This window comes from Myxine glutinosa, chromosome 2, assembly GCF_964187855.1.
Source record: "Myxine glutinosa chromosome 2, kmMyxGlut1.1, whole genome shotgun sequence".
Lineage (NCBI taxonomy): Eukaryota > Metazoa > Chordata > Myxini > Myxiniformes > Myxinidae > Myxine > Myxine glutinosa.
In genome coordinates this window covers 33439690-33459030 of record NC_136262.1, presented here as the reverse complement: position 1 = coordinate 33459030, position 19341 = coordinate 33439690, and the positions used below count along the sequence as shown (strand labels likewise).

Below are 19341 nucleotides of genomic sequence, written 5' to 3'. Positions count from 1 at the left end.
TTGTATCAAAAGTGAGTGCGAGTAAACCGGTCATCACTGCCAGCAGTTTTAAAGTGGCAGTTCTAGTTATTATTATTATTATTATTATTATTATTATTATTATTATTATTATATTCCTAACGGTGTGTACAACCTATTATTATATTACTCCTTAGATCATTGCGAAAAGGAGAAATTAATTTATTTGTCTTTTTGAATTCTTTCTTATCGAATCTGCTTCTTTGAGACAGTCCACTGTTTTGTTCGATTTATTTTTGCCGAGTTGTGACATTTTTGCACAGGTGGTCCTTTTTTGCATTAATGGGGAAACAATTTTGCACATTTTTTTATAACCTTTTGAATGTCTCATTTTATACGTACAATGAAGAGTTAATGTATTGCTTCTCCTCATTCTCAGCCTGTGTACTGGATGGAGAAAAGAGATGCCAGTGGACAGGAGGAAACGGATAAAACGGAAAAGTGCAGCAGCATTTGGCAGGTTCACGTCGGAAAAAAGGGCCAGGAAGGTGGAGAGAAACCATCGGAATTTGGACTCACCTTCCACGACACGGACCTGGTAGGTAGGCTCCAGCAGAACCTTGATTGCACTTTCAGAATTTAATTCCTCTTCAGGCCTTTGGGGGAAGTTAGACAGTGCATTGGGTTGAAAACTTTAATGGCCTGGATGAAAGTCGGGACGTAAGGCCTTAGAGAGATTGTTCAACAAGTTAAAAGTCTTTCTAATCCTTTATCGTTGTGACTCTCCTTGTCCTCTAGAGTAGTTTTTTCAAGCATCGTGCACGGGACTCTTTTAAGCGGCTCTCTGACAAGAGGGGAAGTACATGAGTTCTCAGCTTGACGACGCACTTCTAAAGCCACACTTTGCAATCCACAAAGTGAGTTTGTAAAGTTTCATTTGTACCAACTGCTTACAGGCCTGCCTGGTTCACTCCAACTCTCGTACTGGGCCTGAATTGAGGGATAAGATTTTCATTAACCTTAGGTTCCCATATTTATACTTTGATTTCCCTCCATTGTTTTGCCTTCCCTTGTCTGATCCTATCCCCTCTATATCTTGCATTTATCTTCTTATTCCCTCCTTCCCAAAGGTGAGGTCAAACCCCTGCCTGGATTCACATCTTTGGCTTCTCTCTGCTGGTTTTTCTGGCCTGGTACGAGCACACTGTGTCCATGCCTTGTTGTCCAATTCAGCAAGTTCATTGACTAATAAGAGTCAGTATTTGTTTCACAACCAAGGAAGCTAAAGTCCACTTCACTTTGTGATCATACACATCATGTGCAAGAGATTGCTTGGAGATTTTAAAATAAATTTTTATCTTGTATTTAATAAAGATTATTGTCTTGTAATTATATAATTATTATTGTCTTTAATAATATGCGAAAAGTGGTTTTGCATTTAAAACGTTAGACAAAGAGTAAGATGTTCGGGGAGATAGGGGGAGAAAAGAAAATCAAAGAAACAAGCAATACAGGTGGGGGGGGGGGGGGGGGTAGGGGAAGCCTCAAGAGACCAGGCCGTGGGTGCGAACTTGCCAAGAGACTGGTTCAGCAGCACCAATGCTCTCTAAAAAGTATGGTACATCATGTATGTATATCATGATGTTTTTGTGGGAGACGTCGCCTCTGGATAACTGAGAGGACGGCATGTCTAAGAGACCACGGACGCCGTTTGCAACTCTCAACTCTGGATGGATCTTCGTGTCCAAGGTCAGTTTACCGTTTCGGTGAGTTAAGCGAGACAAAAGGGGAACCCTGCCAGCGGGTACGTAGCAGACCTTTGTCAGTCGGCCGAGCAGTATAAACGCCACATAACCGCATCTGAGATAAAACTTAGATAATGACCTCAGCATTCCTATGCCACCATCAGAACGGACAAAATAAGTCAGGACATAGTTTCTTAAAGAAATGGCCTTTAGTGACAACAACAAAAAGTGCAGGTATTTACAATGGCAGGCCAAACAAGTATTTACAAGCAGAGAAAACAATGAAATGGCATATATGTACAACAATTCCAGCACGTATACATTCCCCCTTATTCCCTTCTCGACAGATCTGCCCTCAGAATCTTGTACATAACAACACTCTACAGTACGTACGCCAGCATCATGCATCCGATGTGGAAGGTAGAGATGAGTGATTGGCAAAGAATGATGGGATGAATTGATGACAAGGATGAGCTAAGAAAGAAATAGATGCGGATAGAATTGACCCCCTGCACATCTTACACTTGTTGAAACCGGGGACCCTTTGTTCCCCTCCTACTTTTTGCATGGAGCAGTGTTCCCATGGGGCAATGACGTCACTCGCGGCACGTATTTAATGCATCTCTCGACAGGATGCTCCGGCGCTGTAGATGAGGCACAGGGTCCAGTAACGGAGCTATTGGCTATTGGACGTGCGAAAGTGAAAGTGTGCAAGGTCAGAAGGTTAAGAAATAAGAAAGAGTAACAATAAAGAGAGTGAAAGGACGGAGAGGGAGGATGCAGGAAATAATAAATGACGAATACGAATGGTGGGACGAGAAACAAACGGCAAAGCGCAAAGGAGAGTGAAGAAATAAAGCGAGCGAACCAGCAAAGCCAAAGGAATGACAGAAAGAAGAATGTAAAGAGGAATAGATGAGAGGAGAGAAGGACGAGTAGGGACTCATGATCATGCAAATAATAATAATCGATCGAGTCCTGAAACAAAGTCTGTAATCCTCTCAAGCTTTGAATCTCTTCGGTCCCCTCAGCCTTTTTTCACTCCTGTTCCTTCACACCCTTCTTTCCTAGATACTTTACCCACAGCCCTTTTATAGCTCTTCAAATCCCCCATGCTTCACTTCCCCTCTCCCATCGTCCGTGGAAGGAGATGCTTTCAAGCTAGGTCTTGGCACGATCTTCTTTGGTAGGCGCTCACGAAACATGTTTGAAAACGCCCCTCAGGGCACTCGTGAAGAGAATCGGCTCACGAGAGTCCGGTTTTAGCACAGGCTTTTGTTACAGGTGCCCAAGAAGCATTTTGAGTTTGGTAGACATGCTCGATGATAGTTCGGTGCCCATGTTCAGTGATAGTTTGGTGCCCATGTTCAGTGATAGTTCGGTGCTCATGTTCAGTGATAGTTCGGGGCTCATGTTCAGTGATAGTTCGGTGCTCATGTCCAGTGATAGTTCGGTGCTCATGTTCTGTGGTAGTTCGGTGCCCATTTTCAGTGATAGTTCGGTGCTCATAGTCAGTGATAGTTCGGTGCTCATGTTCTGTGATAGTTCGGTCCCCATGTTCAGTGATAGTTCGGTGCACATGTTCAATGATAGTTCGGTGCCCATTTTCAGTGATAGTTCGGTGCTCATGTTCAGTGATAGTTCGGTGCTCATGTTCAGTGATAGTTCGGTGCTCATGTTCAGTGATAGTTCGGTGCTCATGTTCAATGATAGTTCGGTGCCCATTTTCAGTGATAGTTCGGTGCCCATGTTCAGTGATAGTTCGGTGCTCATGTTCAGTGATAGTTTGGTGCACATGTTCAGTGATAGTTCGGTGCCCATGTTCAGTGATAGTTCGGTGCTCATGTTCAGTGATAGTTCGGTGCCCATGTTCAGTGATAGTTCGGTGCTCATGTTCAGTGATAGTTCGGTGCCCATGTTCAGTGATAGTTCGGTGCTCATGTTCAGTGATAGTTCGGTGCTCATGTTCAGTGATAGTTCGGTGCTCATGTTCAGTGATAGTTCGGTGCTCATGTTCAGTGATAGTTCGGTGCCCATGTTCAGTGATAGTTCGGTGCCCATGTTCAGTGATAGTTCGGTGCCCATGTTCAATGATAGTTCGGTGCCCATGTTCAGTGATAGTTCGGTGCTCATGTTCAATGATAGTTCGGTGCTCATGTTCAGTGATAGTTCGGTGCTCATGTCCAGTGATAGTTCGGTGCTCATGATCGGTGATAGTTCGGTGCTCATGTTCGGTGATAGTTCGGTGCTCATGTTCAGTGATAGTTCGGTGCCCATGTTCAGTGATAGTTCGGTGCTCATGTTCGGTGATAGTTCGGTGCTCATGTTCAGTGATAGTTCGGTGCCCATGTTCAGTGATAGTTCGGTGCTCATGTTCAGTGATAGTTCGGTGCTCATGATCGGTGATAGTTCGGTGCTCATGTTCAGTGATAGTTCGGTGCTCATGTTCAGTGATAGTTCGGTGCTCATGTTCGGTGATAGTTCGGTGCTCATGTTCAGTGATAGTTCGGTGCTCATGTTCGGTGATAGTTCGGTGCTCATGTTCGGTGATAGTTCGGTGCTCATGTTCAGTGATAGTTCGGTGCTCATGTTCTGTGATAGTTCGGTGCTCATGTTCGGTGATAGTTCGGTGCTCATGTTCAGTGATAGTTCGGTGCCCACTTTACCTCACGATGTTGTAACCCAAGGTTCGAATCCAACTTACCGTGCTGATAAAGCGTCTCCACTCGTTTGAACGGAGTGAGGCTGGTGAGTGAAGTCGGTCGTGTTTACCATTAGCTGCACCATTCCAAACAATTTCTGGCACACAGAAGTAGGACACAAGAAAGTGAACGCCTTCCACTGATGTAATCACAAAATTAACTCAAATCCTCACTAATTACCTGTAACAACACCTGATGAGAACGTTCTTCATGCAGCGATGATTCCTGCTTCTCTAAAGGTGTTTTTTATTATCTTTTTGGTTCAACATTTTTCATTAATATTTTTTCATTTTACAGTTCTAGTCATGACAGTTGTTTGATCGGAATTCCATAAGATTGTTTGTGGTATTAATTAATCCAGAGCAAACAGGTTGTTAATCCAGAGAATTTCTCAGGACACCAAGTCGGCCTGGGACTCCATGTAAAGGGCATGACGTGTGTGCCGGTGCACAAATCGACTCCAGGTGTCACATTCTCATGTTGATGCACAATGTAATTGTCTTGTTGGATATTTTATGTTTTTATCGATTTATCAACACGAACTCATCCACGAATTACCGACTCCAATGACGATAGGCGTAACTATTGGATGAATCGTGCATGCCCATTGCATCTTCCGAGTGCACACACAACTCTTTTCGGTTAAAGAGTTGCCCAATTTGCCCATGCCCAATTCGGTTAAATGAACCAGATATTCGGTTAAATGAACCAGATATTCGGTTAACTGAACCCCATATTCGGTTAAATGAACTCCATATTTCGTTAAATGAACCCCATGCTTGGTTAAATGAACTCCATATTCGGTTAAATGAACCCCATATTCGGTTAACTGAACTCCATATTCGGTTAAATGAACCAGATATTCGGTTAAATGAACCAGATATTCGGTCAAATGAACCCCATATTCGGTTAAATGAACCCAATATTCGGTTAAATGAACCCAATATTTGGTGAATTTAACCCCATATTCGGTTAAATGAACCCAATATTTGGTTAAATGAACCCAATATTTGGTTAACTGAACCCCATGTTCGGTTAAATAAACCCAAGATTCGGTTAAATGAACCAGATATTCGGTTAACTGAACCCCATATTTGGTTAAATGAACCCCATATTTGGTTAAATGAACCCAATATTCGGTTAACTGAACCCCATATTCGGTTAAATGAACCAGATATTCGGTTAAATGAACCAGATATTCGGTTAAATGAACCCCATATTCGGTTAAATGAACCCAATATTCGGTTAACTGAACCCCATATTTGGTTAAATGAACCCCATATTCGGTTAAATGAACCCCATATTCGGTTAAATGAACCAGATATTCGGTTAAAAGAACGAGATATTCGGTTAAATGAACCCCATATTCGGTTAAATGAACCCAATATTCGGTTAACTGAACCCCATGTTCGGTTAAATGAAATCAAGATTCGGTTAAATGAACCAGATATTCGGTTAACTGAACCCCATGTTCGGTTAAACCCGATATTAGATTAAACTAGTGAGATACCCGTGCTACGCACGGGTGGGAGGCCAGAAGCAAACAGACAATGCAGAAACGGCGAATGCCAAAGCATGAAACCAATAAATTCCACATTACTGTAGCACCTTAGGTCGCACGTCAGACATGGACAGCAAGTTCGTGAAGGACTTCCATGAAAAACGTACCCGTTCGCAAACAAACGGCCAACGGGTACGTTTGTTCCATACCTAGTCAATGGCGAATTCAATCACCAATTGATACTTTTACAAAATACTGTTTTAAATGACGGTTGCATTGCATTGGGATATTATCAAACCAGCTCATTGCCGCAAACTGTCCACTTCCGGATTCGCGGCAGGTTCATAATTGTCATCAAAATCTAAACAGTATTTGTAGAATTTCAATAGAAGCCACATCACTGTTCATATCGGAAAATATTATTCCATCGTGTTTGGGAAAAACTGGAAATTTGGAAAAACTGGAAAATTGAAAAAACAATATAGTAAAGCGCGGCGTTACGCACGCTGCTTGTAAACAAGGAGGAAGCGGACAACGCGGTAATTTGTAAGAGTCTTTATTCAAGAGCTCACTGTAACACTGGAGCGTTCCGGGCTGCGCACCCGGTGTATATCCCGCGGCCATGCCTACCCCTCGGGAGTGGCCGCCGCCCACTTGGCGCGCGGAATGATGTCATCACGCCAGTGAGCTTTCGTGTCCGCCACACGCGCCCCCCCCCCCAGAATTCCCGCGCACCTGGAGGGCCAGTTTGCGGGGCAAACGGATGACCCGGCCGAAGCGCCCTCTGGCGATTGGCGGCGTCTGGGATGAAGGGATGCTATCTGGGATGCCTCCGGCTGCCCCTGGGATGGGTGCAGGACCGGGGGGCAGCGTGGCGGCGGTGCCGGGGGTCCGCCCGCAGGGGGGCGGCCCCGACGCGGGGGTCGGGCCACTGGCGGTGGATGGTCCACGTCGAGGTGGGCCGGCTTGAGGCGGTCCACAGAAACGCGGTCAGGAGTACCGCCGATGTCCAGGGTGAAGTGCTTCACCCCGGTCTCCAGCACGCGGAAAGGAAAGGCAGTGGTGTCCGGTGGGCATCGTGGCGGACGAAGACGTACTCCGCCGTGCGAAGCTCCGGGGCGACGTGCGTCGGTGGGTGCCCGTGGCGTGCCGTTGGCACCGGGGCGAACCTCTGGGCGGTCTCCTGCAGAGCGGAGCGCTGCTGTGCCGCGGACCATGGTGCCGTGGAGTCGGGGAGGAACTCGCCTGGCACCCGCAGGGGTTGCCCGAAGACCAGCTCCGCCGCGGATGCGCGCAGGTCCTCCTTGGGCGCCGTCCGGAGGCCCAGCAGGACCCAGGGGAGCCTGTCGACCCAGCCGCCGTCGTGGAGGGTGGCCCGGAGCGCGGCCTTCAATGAGCGGTGAAATCGCTCACACAGGCCGTTAGCCTGGGGGTGGTAGGCCGTGGTTCGGTGCAGCCGGACCCCGAGCCCCTGCGCGACCGCCCCCCAGAGCTCCGAGGTGAACTGGGGGCCGCGGTCGGACGAGATGTCTGAGGGGGCGCCGAACCGGGCGACCCAGGTGGCGATGAAAGCCTGCGCGACGTCCGCCGCCGTCGTCGACGCCAAGGGCACGGCCTCCGGCCACCGGGTGGTGCGGTCCACCATGGTGAGGCCGTGGGTGAAACCCCGCGAGGGGGGCAGAGGTCCCACCAGGTCCACGTGGACGTGGTCAAACCGGCGTTCCGGCACCGTAAACGGGGCCAACGGGGCCTGGGTGTGCCGGTGCACCTTGGCGCGCTGGCACGCGAGGCACGTCCTGGCCCAGCTGCGGACGGCCTTCCGGAGGCCATGCCAGACGAATTTGTCGGCGATCAACCTTTGGGAGGCCCTCACGCCCGGGTGGGACAGGCCGTGGATGGCGTCAAACACCTGGCACTGCCAGCCCACGGGCACGATGGGGCGAGGCCTCCCGAGGGAGACGTCGCACGAGAGGGCCGCGCCCGCGCCGTCGAACGGCACCTCGGTGACGCGGCGATCCGCAAGGCCTGAACGTCCGGGTCAGCGGCCTGGTCCGCTGCCATCCGGGCATAGTCGATGCCGAGGTGGACTGCGTGGGTGACAGCCCGGGAAAGGCAATCCGCCACCAGGTTGTCCTTCCCCGCGACGTGCCAGATGTCCATCGTGTACTCGGACACGGCCGAGAAGTGTCGCTGCTGCCAGGGCCGACCACGGCTCGGTGACCTTGCCCATCGCGAAGATCAGCGGCCTGTGGTCGACGAAGGCCGTGAACGCATGGCCCTCGAGCAGATGGCGGAAGTGCCTGACCGCCAAGTGAAGCCCGAGCAACTCGCGGTCGAAGGTACTGTAACGGCGTTCGGGCGGGCGAAGCTGCCGGCTAAAGAACGCCAGCGGTTGCCAAGCTCCACGCACCCATTGCTCGTGCACCGTGCCCACCACGTAGTCCGAGGCGTCGGTGGTGAGGGCGATCAGTGCATCGGGCGCCGGGTGCACAAGCATGGTGGCGTTAGCCAAGGCGAGCTTCGCGCCCGTGAACGCCGCGTCCATCTGCTCGGTCCAGGTAACGTCGCCTTTGCCCGGCTTACCTCGGAGAGCTTCGTGCAGGGGGCGCAGGAGCTGGGCGATACGGGGCAGGAACCGATGGTACAAGTTCACCATGCCCAGGAACTCCTGCAGCCCCCTGATCGTGCGGGGGCGCGGAAACCCCTTCACCGCCTCCACCTTGGCCGGCAGGGGGACGGCTCCGTGCCTGGTGATGCGGTGCCCCAGAAAATCGATTTCGGCGATGCCGAACCAGCACTTTGCGGGGTTCACAATCAGGCCATGCTGGCCCAGGCGTTCGAAGAGCGTGCGGAGGTGGTGTAGGTGCTCTTCGCGGGACGCGCTGGCGACGAGGATATCGTCCAGGTAAAAAACCACCGTTTAGAGGCCATTTTTCCCCGCAAAGCGGGGGTTGGCCTTTTCGGGGACCGTGGTAGTTGTTGTTTTTTGGTCCCCTTTTTGAATAATAATAATAATAATAATAATTCATTTATTTTGTATAGCGCTTTTCCAGAAGCCCAAAGGCGCTTTGACAGAGTGGCAAACATAATGCATAACAATACATGAAAACAACAATTGCAAAAAGACAAGAATCAATAGGGAAATATTTAAAGCAAAAGGAGGGAGAAGGAGAAGAGATAGTCAGGGGTTAAATGCTGTGGGTTGAATGTTGAATGCAGTGTTGAACAGGTGGGTCTTTAGTGATGTTTTGAATGTGGTGAGTGAGGAGGAGTCTCTGATGGTGTGAGGTAGTGAGTTCCAGAGGGTGGGAGCAGCGATGGAGAAGGCCCTGTCCCCCCAGGATCTGAATTTGGTCCGGATGGAGGGGGTCAGGAGGTTGGTACCAGCAGAGCGGAGGTTGCGGGTGGGAGTGTGTCTGGAGAGGAGGTCAGCCAGGTAGGATGGGGCCAGGTTATAGAGGGCTTTGTATGTCAAGAGGAGGATTTTGTACTGGATTCTCTGGGGGATGGGGAGCCAGTGAAGCTTGTAAAGGACGGGGGTGATGTGGTCACGGGTCCGGGAATGGGTGAGTAGACGGGCAGCGGAGTTCTGAATGTATTGGAGTTTATTGGTGATTTTTGAGGGTGAACCATAGAGGAGGCTATTGCAGTAGTCCAGACGGGAGGTGATGAAGGCGTGGATGAGGGTTTCTGCAGCCGTGGAGGAGAGGGATGAGCGGAGACGGGCAATGTTTTTCAGGTGAAAGAAGGCGGTTGAAGTTGAAGGTTGAAGCAATGTTTTACGGCCGGATGCCCTTCCTGACGCCAACCCTTTTTGCCGCCTTCAACGACAAACAGGGATAAACATTCAAACAGCGATATCGTCCAGGTAGACGTATACAAAATCCAAGTCGCGCAGGACGCTGCCCATCAGTCGCTGGAACGCCTGAGCCGCATTCTTCAGACTGAAGGGCATCCGCAGGAATTCGAAGAGTCCGAACGGCGTGATGACCGCCGTCTTCGGGACGTCCTCCGGCCTGACGGGGACTTGATGGTAGCCGCGTATGAGGTCCACCTTCGAGAAGAAGGACATGCCCGCCAAACGGGCGGAAAAGTCCTGAATGTGGGGGACGGGGTAGCGGTCGGGGGTGGTGGCGTCATTGAGATGGCGATAGTCCCCGCACGGTCGCCATCCCCCGCCGGGCTTCGGCACGATGTGCAGCGGCGACGCCCAAGCACTCTCCGAGCGCCGAACGATGCCGAGTCGCTCCAGGGTAGCGAACCCCGCTTTTGCTACCGCAAGCTTCGTCGGCTCGAGGCGGCGTGCCCGGGCGTAGACCGGTGGCCCGACGGTGGGGATGTGATGGGCCACCCCGTGCTTGACGGCCCCCGCCGAGAAGGTGGGCCGCATGAGGGCCGGGAAGCCGGCGAGGAGGCGGGTGAATTCGTCCGCTGCCGGAAGCGTACAGATCAACGTGGCCGTAACCGAACCGTTCGGCAAGCCGCTTGGCAAGCCGCTCGGTGAGCCGCTCAGTGAGCTGCTCGACGAGCTGGGCAGCGCACAAGCGAGCGAGCTGAACGTCTCGGCCTGGACAAGACGTCTGTGCTTTACGTCGACCAGGAGCCCATTGGCGCACAGGAAGTCCGCGCCAAGCAATGCCATGGGCACGTCGGCGGTGACGAACGACCATCGGAAAACCTGCCCTCCGAACCGCAGAGAGAGGCAGCATTTTCCGTAGGTACGGATGGGCGTCCCGTTCGCGGCAAGCAGTGCGGGGCCCCCGGCCGCGGCGTGCTTGTCCGACGTACCGGCAGGAACGACACTCACCTGCGCTCCCGTGTCGCACAGGTAATGGTGCCTGGATAAGGTGTCCGTTATGAACAGCAGGCTGCTCGAACGGCCGGCGCTGATTGCCACTATCGAGCGCCGGCCCGGGCATTTCCCGACCTGTTGAAGGAGCATGGCGGATGACACTGTCGAGCCTCGTGGCCGAACTTGGCGTGGAACCAGCACCAGGTGGTGGAGCTGGAGGAGTGCGGCTGGCTCTGCCAGGCCGGTGGAGCCGGCGGTTTTCCTCGCGGTGGCGGTTTTCGCTGCGGCGGTGGGCGGGGCGTGGCGGCGGCCACGAGGTGCATATCAGTATGCTGCGTATGCTGTGTAAGCTGATGCTGTGGATCAGCATCAGCCTCGAGGTCAGCATCAGCATCAGCATCAGCATCAGCCTGTGCACCGACACTCGCCCGCGTGTCCGAAGCCGCGAAGTACCTGTCCGCCGTGGCGGCCAATGCTCGGGGTTCCGTTAGCACGGTCCCGGCCAACGCGAGGCGTACCTGTGCTGGAAGTTGGCGACGGAAAAGCGCCCGGAATAGAGAACCAGGGGCTTCGTCGCCCAACAGCGACAGCATATGGTCCATTCGGACCGACGGCGCGTGTCACCGAGCTCGGGGAGATCCAGGAGGCGGTCGGCCCGTACGTCCTCCGTGAGGCCGAACGTGGCTAGAAGCAGCCGCTTGAGTGCCTCGTACTTGTGGCCGTCCGGTGGGTGGCGAAGGACGGACACAACTCGAGCGGCCGTGCCGGGCCCGAGGGAGGCGACGACATGGCAGTAGCGCGTGTCGTCGCCGGTGAGGCACCGAAGCTGAAACTGGGCTTCGGCTTGGATGAACCAAACTTCGGCCTGGGCCTCCCAAAATTCGGGAAGTTTAATCGACGTCGCGTTGTTGGCCATGGCAATGGCGTCGTGTTTGGAAGGATCGCTACGGCAGATCCAACGTCGAGGTCACCAGTAAAGCGCGGCGTTACGCGCACTGCTTGTAAACAAGGAGGAAGCGGACAACGCGGTAATTTGTAAGAGTGTTTATTCAAGAGCTCACTGTAACACTGGAGCGTTCCGGGCTGCGCGCCGGTGTATATCCCGCGGCCACGCCTACCCCTCGGGAGTGGCAGCCGCCCACTTGGTGCGCGGAATGATGTCATCACGCCAGTGAGCTTTCGTGTCCGCCACAATAGCCTATTTTACTCCAGGGGGTCCCAGGATTATCCACCCAAAATATCGCTTCAAATCGGTTGAGCCGTTTTTGCGGGACCTTCAAACGGACGGACGGACATTTGGTGAATTCTAGTAAGATGAACCCAATATTCGGTTAAAATAACTCGATATTTAGTTAAATGAACCCAATATTCGGTTAAAATAACCCGATATTTGGTTAAATGAACCCGATATTTGGTAAAATGAACCCGATATTTGGTAAAACGAACCTGATGTTTGGTTAAATGAACCCAATATTCGGATAAATAACCCGATATTTGGTTAAATGAACCCGATATTTGGTTAAATGAACCCAATATTCGGGTAAATAACCCGATATTTAGTTAAATGAACCCAATATTCGGTTAAAATAACCCGATATTTGGTTAAATGAACCCGATATTTGGTAAAATGAACCAGATATTTGGTTAAATGAACCCGATATTTGGTAAAATGAACCGAATATTCGGTTAGAATGAACCCGATATTTGGTTAAATGAACCCAATATTCGGTTAAAATAACCCGATATTTGGTAAAATGAACCAGATATTTGCTTAAATGAACCCAATATTCGGTTAAAATAACCCGATATTTAGTTAAATGAACCCAATATTCGGTTAAAATAACTCGATATTTAGTTAAATGAACCCGATATTTGCTTAAATGAACCTAATATTCGGTTAAAATAACCCGATATTTAGTTAAATGAACCCAATATTCGGTTAAAATAACCCGATAATTGGGTTAAATGAACCCGATATTTGGTAAAATGAACCCGATATTTGGTTAAATGATCCAAATATTCGGTTAAAATAATCCGATATTTGGTTAAATGAACTCGATATTTGGTAAAATGAACCCGATATTCGGTTACATTAACCCGATATTTGGTTAAATGAACTCGATATTTGGTAAAATGAACCCAATATTCGGTTAAAATGAACCCGATATTTGGTTAAATGAACCCAATAGTCGGTTAAAATAACCCGATATTTGGTAAAATGAACCAGATATTTGGTTAAATGAACCCGATATTTGGTAAAATGAACCCAATATTCGGTTAAAATGAACCCGATATTTGGTTAAATGAACCCAATAGTCGGTTAAAATAACCCGATATTTGGTAAAATGAACCAGATATTTGCTTAAATGAACCCAATATTCGGTTAAAATAACCCGATATTTAGTTAAATGAACCCAATATTCGGTTAAAATAACCCGATATTTAGTTAAATGAACCCGATATTTGCTTAAATGAACCCAATATTCGGTTAAAATAACCCGATATTTAGTTAAATGAACCCAATATTCGGTTAAAATAACCCGATAAATGGGTTAAATGAACCCGATATTTGGTAAAATGAACCCGATATTTGGTTAAATGATCCAAATATTCGGTTAAAATAACCCGATATTTGGTTAAATGAACCCGATATTTGGTTAAATGAACCCGATATTTGGTAAAATGAACCCGATTTTTGGTAAAATGAACCTGATGTTTGGTTAAATGAACCCAATATTCGGATAAATAACCTGATATTTGGTTAAATGAACCCGATATTTGGTTAAATGAACACAATATTCGGGTAAATAACCCGATATTTAGTTAAATGAACCCAATATTCGGTTAAAATAACCCGATATTTGGTTAAATGAACCCGATATTTGGTTAAATGAACCCGATATTTGGTAAAATGAACCCAATATTCGGTTAAAATGAACCCGATATTTGGTTAAATGAACCCAATAGTCGGCTAAAATAACCCGATATTTGGTTAAATGAACCCGATATTTGCTTAAATGAACCCAATATTCGGTTAAAATAACCCGATATTTAGTTAAATGAACCCAATATTCGGTTAAAATATCCCGATATTTAGTTAAATGAACCCGATATTCGGTTAAAATAACCTGATAATTGGGTTAAATGAACCCGATATTTGGTAAAATGAACCCGATATTCGGTTACATGAACCCGATATTTGGTTAAATGAACTCGAAATTTGGTTAAATTAACCCTTTATTCGGTAAAATGAAGGCGGTATTCGGAATTCACTTCGTTCAAGGCATCACCTGCTGGTGTAAAATCCCATAATCCTGGCAGCGCACAACGGGCTGACCGCGTCGTCGTTTGAGCAAATTGTCATCATTATGTTTCGCTTCGGAGCTGCTGATGTTGATAGGTGGTCGTATAAATAGTGTTTGTGAGCCAGGTGGAGGTACAGGGTACCCACACCCCACTACAACCTGACACACACCCTGCCCACACCACCTCCTCACAGGCAGCGGGCGACGCTGTGCGCACCTCCACAAACTTGGATGGGATGAAGTTCAGCAAACTGTGTGTTGTCATCACCCAGGTGTGTGTGCTCATCAGGACAGCCGACAGGTTAATACATACATTAAGTTTGTTTGGTGATAATATATTTATATATTATCTAACTGTCAAAATACAACGTGTGATGTAAACTGTTTTTGGATTTCACATTGAGTGAAGTGCTTGAGAACATGCCTGCCTACCTGCCATTGACTACCTGAACTCCATATTAAAGAGATGTTTTCAGGTGGACTGATCATTGAGAGAACATCACACAGAATCTGAGGAAGCCCTTATGTAAAAGATTGTTGGACATCCATGATGATCTCCAGACCGCTGATCCAATATGGAGCCTCCATGTTGTTCATCTCCCTCAAACAATCAAGTGGACCTGTTGAGGATGCGTTTGGGGACATTAGTGACACAAATCCCATTGAGGAATGTTTGGTGATTAATACCGGATGATGGATGTGACAGATATCGATTCCCTGGTTTCCAAGCATTTTAACCTATGAAATGGTACATCATGGCGTGGAGCGTCATCAGTCATCAATCCACCTAAACAGCTCTGTCAACTTTCATCAATCTCAAACACATTGTTCAGGTTGAGGTATTTTCAGTGTTCTGAAGATCATCATCTTCTTTTTACCTTTGCCACCAAAGGTGGATGGAGGTTATGTTTTCACCCCTGTATGTTTGTCTGTCCGTTTGTCTGTGAACAAAATATCTCAAAAATTTGTGGACAGATTCGGACGAAATTTGGCAGAGATGTAGTGTATGTGACAAGGACGAAATGATTCGATTTTCGTGAAGATCCGGATTGGGAATCGGATCCGGCTACTCGTATTATTAAAGTGATTCTTCACCATTGGGAGATCGGGCCAAAAACGATACATATCAGGATATCTCAAAAAGTTGTGGACGGATTTGGACGAAACTTGGTGGACCGGTTGGGTGTCTAACAGGGACGATTCGATTCGATTTTGGTGAAGATCCGGATCCAGGTAGGATAATTTTTTAAGTTATTCTTCATCATTGAGTGACATGGCCAATGAGGTGGAGGTATGCTCTCTACTGAGTGCCATTCGAGTTCATTCTGTTTAAGTTTTCTTTTTGTCTCCGACCCCGAAGGAGGATGCAGGTTGTTTTGCCCCCTCTCTGTTTGTCTGTCTGTCTGTTTCTTTGTTTGTGAACAGGATGCTCATCAAGCAGATGCTCATGGTTGTGCTTGTGGTAGTGTTTCCATGGACAGGCGTACAAGTACCATGTGCTGTGGAACATTCTGGTGGCTCTGGGTACATGTGGTGGCCAGCTCGTGTTCTCAGGGGCCACGTTTTCTTGTCCTTGCAAGGCCGGCCTGAATGTTCCGTACAGCATGACTACCCTGCTCGTTCCTTCCCTGCTCCTCTTCCTCCTCGGCTGCGGAGTCTGTGCCGACACCTGGCACCTTCTCCGCGCTTGCACTCATGGGCAGCTGTCGAGCAACACTTGGGACGTGGGTGACGTTCCTTCCATCTTCCATCCCCAATCGCCTTAATTTATTATAAACTAGCAGAAGTACCTGGCGTTGCCGGCGGGGGAGGGGGGGGGTGGGGGGAGGAGGGGGGAGGGGAAGGGGAGGAATGAGGGAGGGGGTTAGGTGGGAGGGAGGGGGGAGGGGAAGGGGAGGAATGAGGGAGGGGTTAAGGGTGAGGGGGCGGAGGGGGGAAGGGGAGGAATGAGGGAGGGGTTAGGGGGGATGGAGGGGGGAGGGGGAAGGAGGGGGAGGAGGAGGGGAAGTGGAGGAATGAGGGAGGGGTTGGGGGAGGGGGCGGAGGGGGGAAGGGGAGGAATGAGGGAGGGGTTATGGGGGACGGAGGGGGGAGGGGTGGGAGGGGGAGGAGGAGGGGAAGTGGAGGAATGAGGGAGGGGGTAGGGGGAAGGGGGGAGGGGTGGAGTGGGGGAAGGGGGGAGGAGGGAGGGAGTCAGGAGAGGGAGGGGGTCATGGTCATCACCTTTTCGTTGAATATATACTGGTGAATGTGGCGTTCATCACGTTTCTGAGTTAAGTGTGATGACGATCAGGAGGAAGAAGAAGCCGTACTACCAACTTCGTACACTTCTGGAATTGTTTGATTTATTTGTATTCAAATGTCTGGTGATTGTTTTGTATATATTTATGTGAATGTGTACTTGTATATAACTGTCATTAATTTAAAAAGGCTTCGGCACTATCGAGCGATTTTTTTTAAACAAAAAACTTCTTTTTTTTTGGCCTAAAACACTCCCAGGCACTCACTAATGAACCTCTGAAGTTTGACGAAGATCCGTTCAGCCATCTCTGAGTAAAATGGCGACACCCAGACAGACAGACAGACATCTCTCTTATAGAGTACATTTACAAGATGCTTTTTTTGTTTTTACTTTCAACTTCACATCAAACTGATCTTCATGACTGTTTTCGACTTCGATTATCACAATGGTATCAATTTGAGGATCATGTGACCTCGGCCATGCTTCATCATCGCCCTTCCCTTTGTCCCGTTCCCCAATCAGGTTGTTGGATCCATCCTCCTGTCCGTGATTGGCCGAGCGGTAGTTGCTCCCTTGTCATGGACGTGCATATCTCTTCTCACCGGTACGATGTTCGTTTGTGCGGCGGCCGAAAGCTCCGATCCCACACAGTACGGGTTCTACGACCTCGTCGTGACCTGGAAGAGTTTGCCCGAAATCATGGCAGTAGTTCCATGCCCGGATATTCCACTGGACCCTGCGCTGAAGAAGGCCCACTTCCCCAGGCAGGCAGTTCTGCTTTCCCTCCATGCAAAGTCCCAGGTATGTCATCTAACGTGTATTGGCGGCAGAAATGTCGAAGCCTGGTGATTGGTGAGTACCAACTCAACTCAAGGTCGTTAGTCTTGGATTTGAAATGCAAAATGGTTTCAACTAATCCCACAAATGTACCAGCTCAGAGTTTAAACTTTAACCCCCCCCCCCCCCCTCCTAAAAGTACCACGCTATAATGATATATCTTATTATCCTTGCCTGAGGAGAGGGTATTGCATTATTTGAGTTTGTTTGTTTGTCCGCACAGAATACACATGATTTTCTCTGCAACAGTTGCTCCGATTGACAGGACATTTTCACCATAGGTGCACCTCCACCTGTATAATATTTGAATGATAATTTTGACGTCATAGGTCACGTGGTAGGGCACCATCTTGGAAAAACCGAAAAACTTTGCACCTCTATATCTCTGAAATCGCTGCATAGAAAAATTGAGACATGGCTCATTGTAAATAACACTCCATGGGGAAAAAACGTGTTAATGATGATGTCATATGTGCCTCCATTATGACGTCATAATTCAACAAGTACAAAACTTCATCGATCAAGATGAAATTTCTTGAGCATCATCTACGGATAAATTGGTGGAGCAAAAATAATAATGATGACGTCATCGGCCACGTGGTTCGGCCGCCATATTTGTTTCAACACAAAAGCCTTAAAAACCACTGAAAACACGTCCTGGCGAGGGTTTGCAATCTCTGATTGCTCTTTCTAGTTGTTCTTGTAACTATCTTCACCATTTGTTACAGACTGGCATTGAGGTGATGCCATGTAGCATAACATGGGAAGTGAAGGCCGATCATTTTACATCAACAAATGAGTAGACTCCCAATAATATTATCATGCATATGAGGTGGCACAACATGGCCGTTCCTGAGAACAAGTAGAATTTGACACTTTAATTGTAATTAGAATAACTAGCAATGGTACCCGCCCTAAGGGCGGGGCTTCAATGAATAAATGAATGAATGAATGAATGTGAATGAAAAATGCCATGCGTTGCGTTGTTAGCAGCGACAATATAAAAATGTTTGCCAATAACTTCAAAGAGAGAAAAGGAACTTTTATCAGCAATGTCGTCTATCCTGAAGTTCTAAGCTGAAGAATAGGTACAAAATCATTCCATTTTTTTCCTAAAGAAAAGCGTAGTTCATATCACGATTTTGAAACACAATGGAATAATATTTACAGATATGAACAGTGATGTGGCTTTTATTGCAATTCTAAAAATACTGTTTAGATTTTTATGATTTGCGTGTGATATGTGTTACGTGCTCCTCCCCGACCCCCTGGTCACGGTGTACCTCCGAACCCCGAGAGGAGTCACGGCAGAAAAATGTGTTATTCTGTGTGTCAAAGATCAATGGAGAAGCCACCCCAATTGTTACTCACAAACAAATATTGTATCAAGATCACACAAGAATAACAGTACAACAACAAAAGTATTCAAAAGTACAATCAATATGTCCTATGATGGTACCATCAGTTTTGTAATATATAACTCACTGTGCTCCAAGTGAGTGAAACCAGAACATTCCCCAATGTCTCTTATTCCCGGCTTCAAGACGAATTTGATTCGCTCCAGCGATCGCCAGAACGATGTCCAATCGAGACCAGAATCCCGTGTGGATGGCAAGTACAGTCACACCGCCGAAGCTGTACAAAGGCGCCCTCAAGGCGACTGGGAAATCCAAAGGCGCCCTACAGGCGACTGAGAGATCACACCCTCGGGTATGGACGAAGTAACCTTCAAAAAGCCACGTCACACACACGCCCCAGATCGGCGTCTGAATGCGGTGAAAATGGTTGAAAAGAGACGAAACCGCGAGCGAAGCACAAGTCCTGCGTGAGTCAAAATGGCCGACGACCCACTCTTGAGACGTAACAGCCCGGCGATAATTCTCCTCGGAATCCACCATCAAAAAACCTGACACGCAGGTTGATCGGTCACAGCGATGACAACTCTGTCGTAGGAATTCTTTTCCCGGAAACCCGAAAGTTCGCTCGTGACTCTTGCTCACCAACATTCGCTTCAGAACTCGGAGCAACTCGGCTTTCTTGTCCGACTCACACACTCCGCCCTTTTTTTTTCCTCTTCTTCCTCTTCGTCGTCTGGTTCCCGATCCGGTTTCCTGTTTCTTTTAACATTAACTTTTTACCTTTTGAAAACAGTTCATGGACAATAAACCTTTTGAAAACAATAATAGTACATGGAATCAGAAATATTTACAGTGGATGCAAACCACCACAACGGAAGTGACGAATCCGTAACATATGATT

General features: G+C 48.4%; 2 protein-coding genes and 1 long non-coding RNA gene across 9 annotated transcripts in view; 2 read left to right on the top strand and 1 right to left on the bottom strand.

The window, feature by feature from the left end:
• GTF3C2 (general transcription factor IIIC subunit 2) overlaps positions 1 to 1341 on the top strand; it is a 44407-nt gene extending 43066 nt beyond the window's left edge. For 3 of the 7 annotated variants that reach the window (XM_078773123.1, XM_068108406.2, XM_078773124.1), the window contains exons 18-20: positions 398 to 556; positions 757 to 875; positions 1089 to 1341. In XM_078773123.1, coding sequence (XP_078629249.1) covers positions 398 to 556; position 757 — 160 coding nt within the window. In that variant the 3' untranslated portion in view covers positions 758 to 875; positions 1089 to 1341. Of the gene's footprint in view, positions 1 to 397; positions 561 to 756; positions 881 to 1088 lie in introns of those variants that run through there. The other 4 variants (XM_078773122.1, XM_068108405.2, XM_068108409.2 and 1 more) reach the window with 3 other exon arrangements.
• Positions 1 to 19341, bottom strand: part of LOC137422652 (uncharacterized) — a 1758619-nt gene that overhangs the window by 1205648 nt on the left and 533630 nt on the right. The window lies entirely within an intron of this gene.
• LOC137422722 (calcium homeostasis modulator protein 2-like) overlaps positions 4624 to 19341 on the top strand; it is a 41543-nt gene continuing 26825 nt past the window's right edge. The window contains exons 1-3 of the mRNA XM_078772854.1: positions 4624 to 4644; positions 15485 to 15727; positions 16768 to 17046. Of these exons, the coding sequence (XP_078628980.1) occupies positions 4624 to 4644; positions 15485 to 15727; positions 16768 to 17046 (543 nt within the window). The remainder of the gene's footprint in view (positions 4645 to 15484; positions 15728 to 16767; positions 17047 to 19341) is intronic.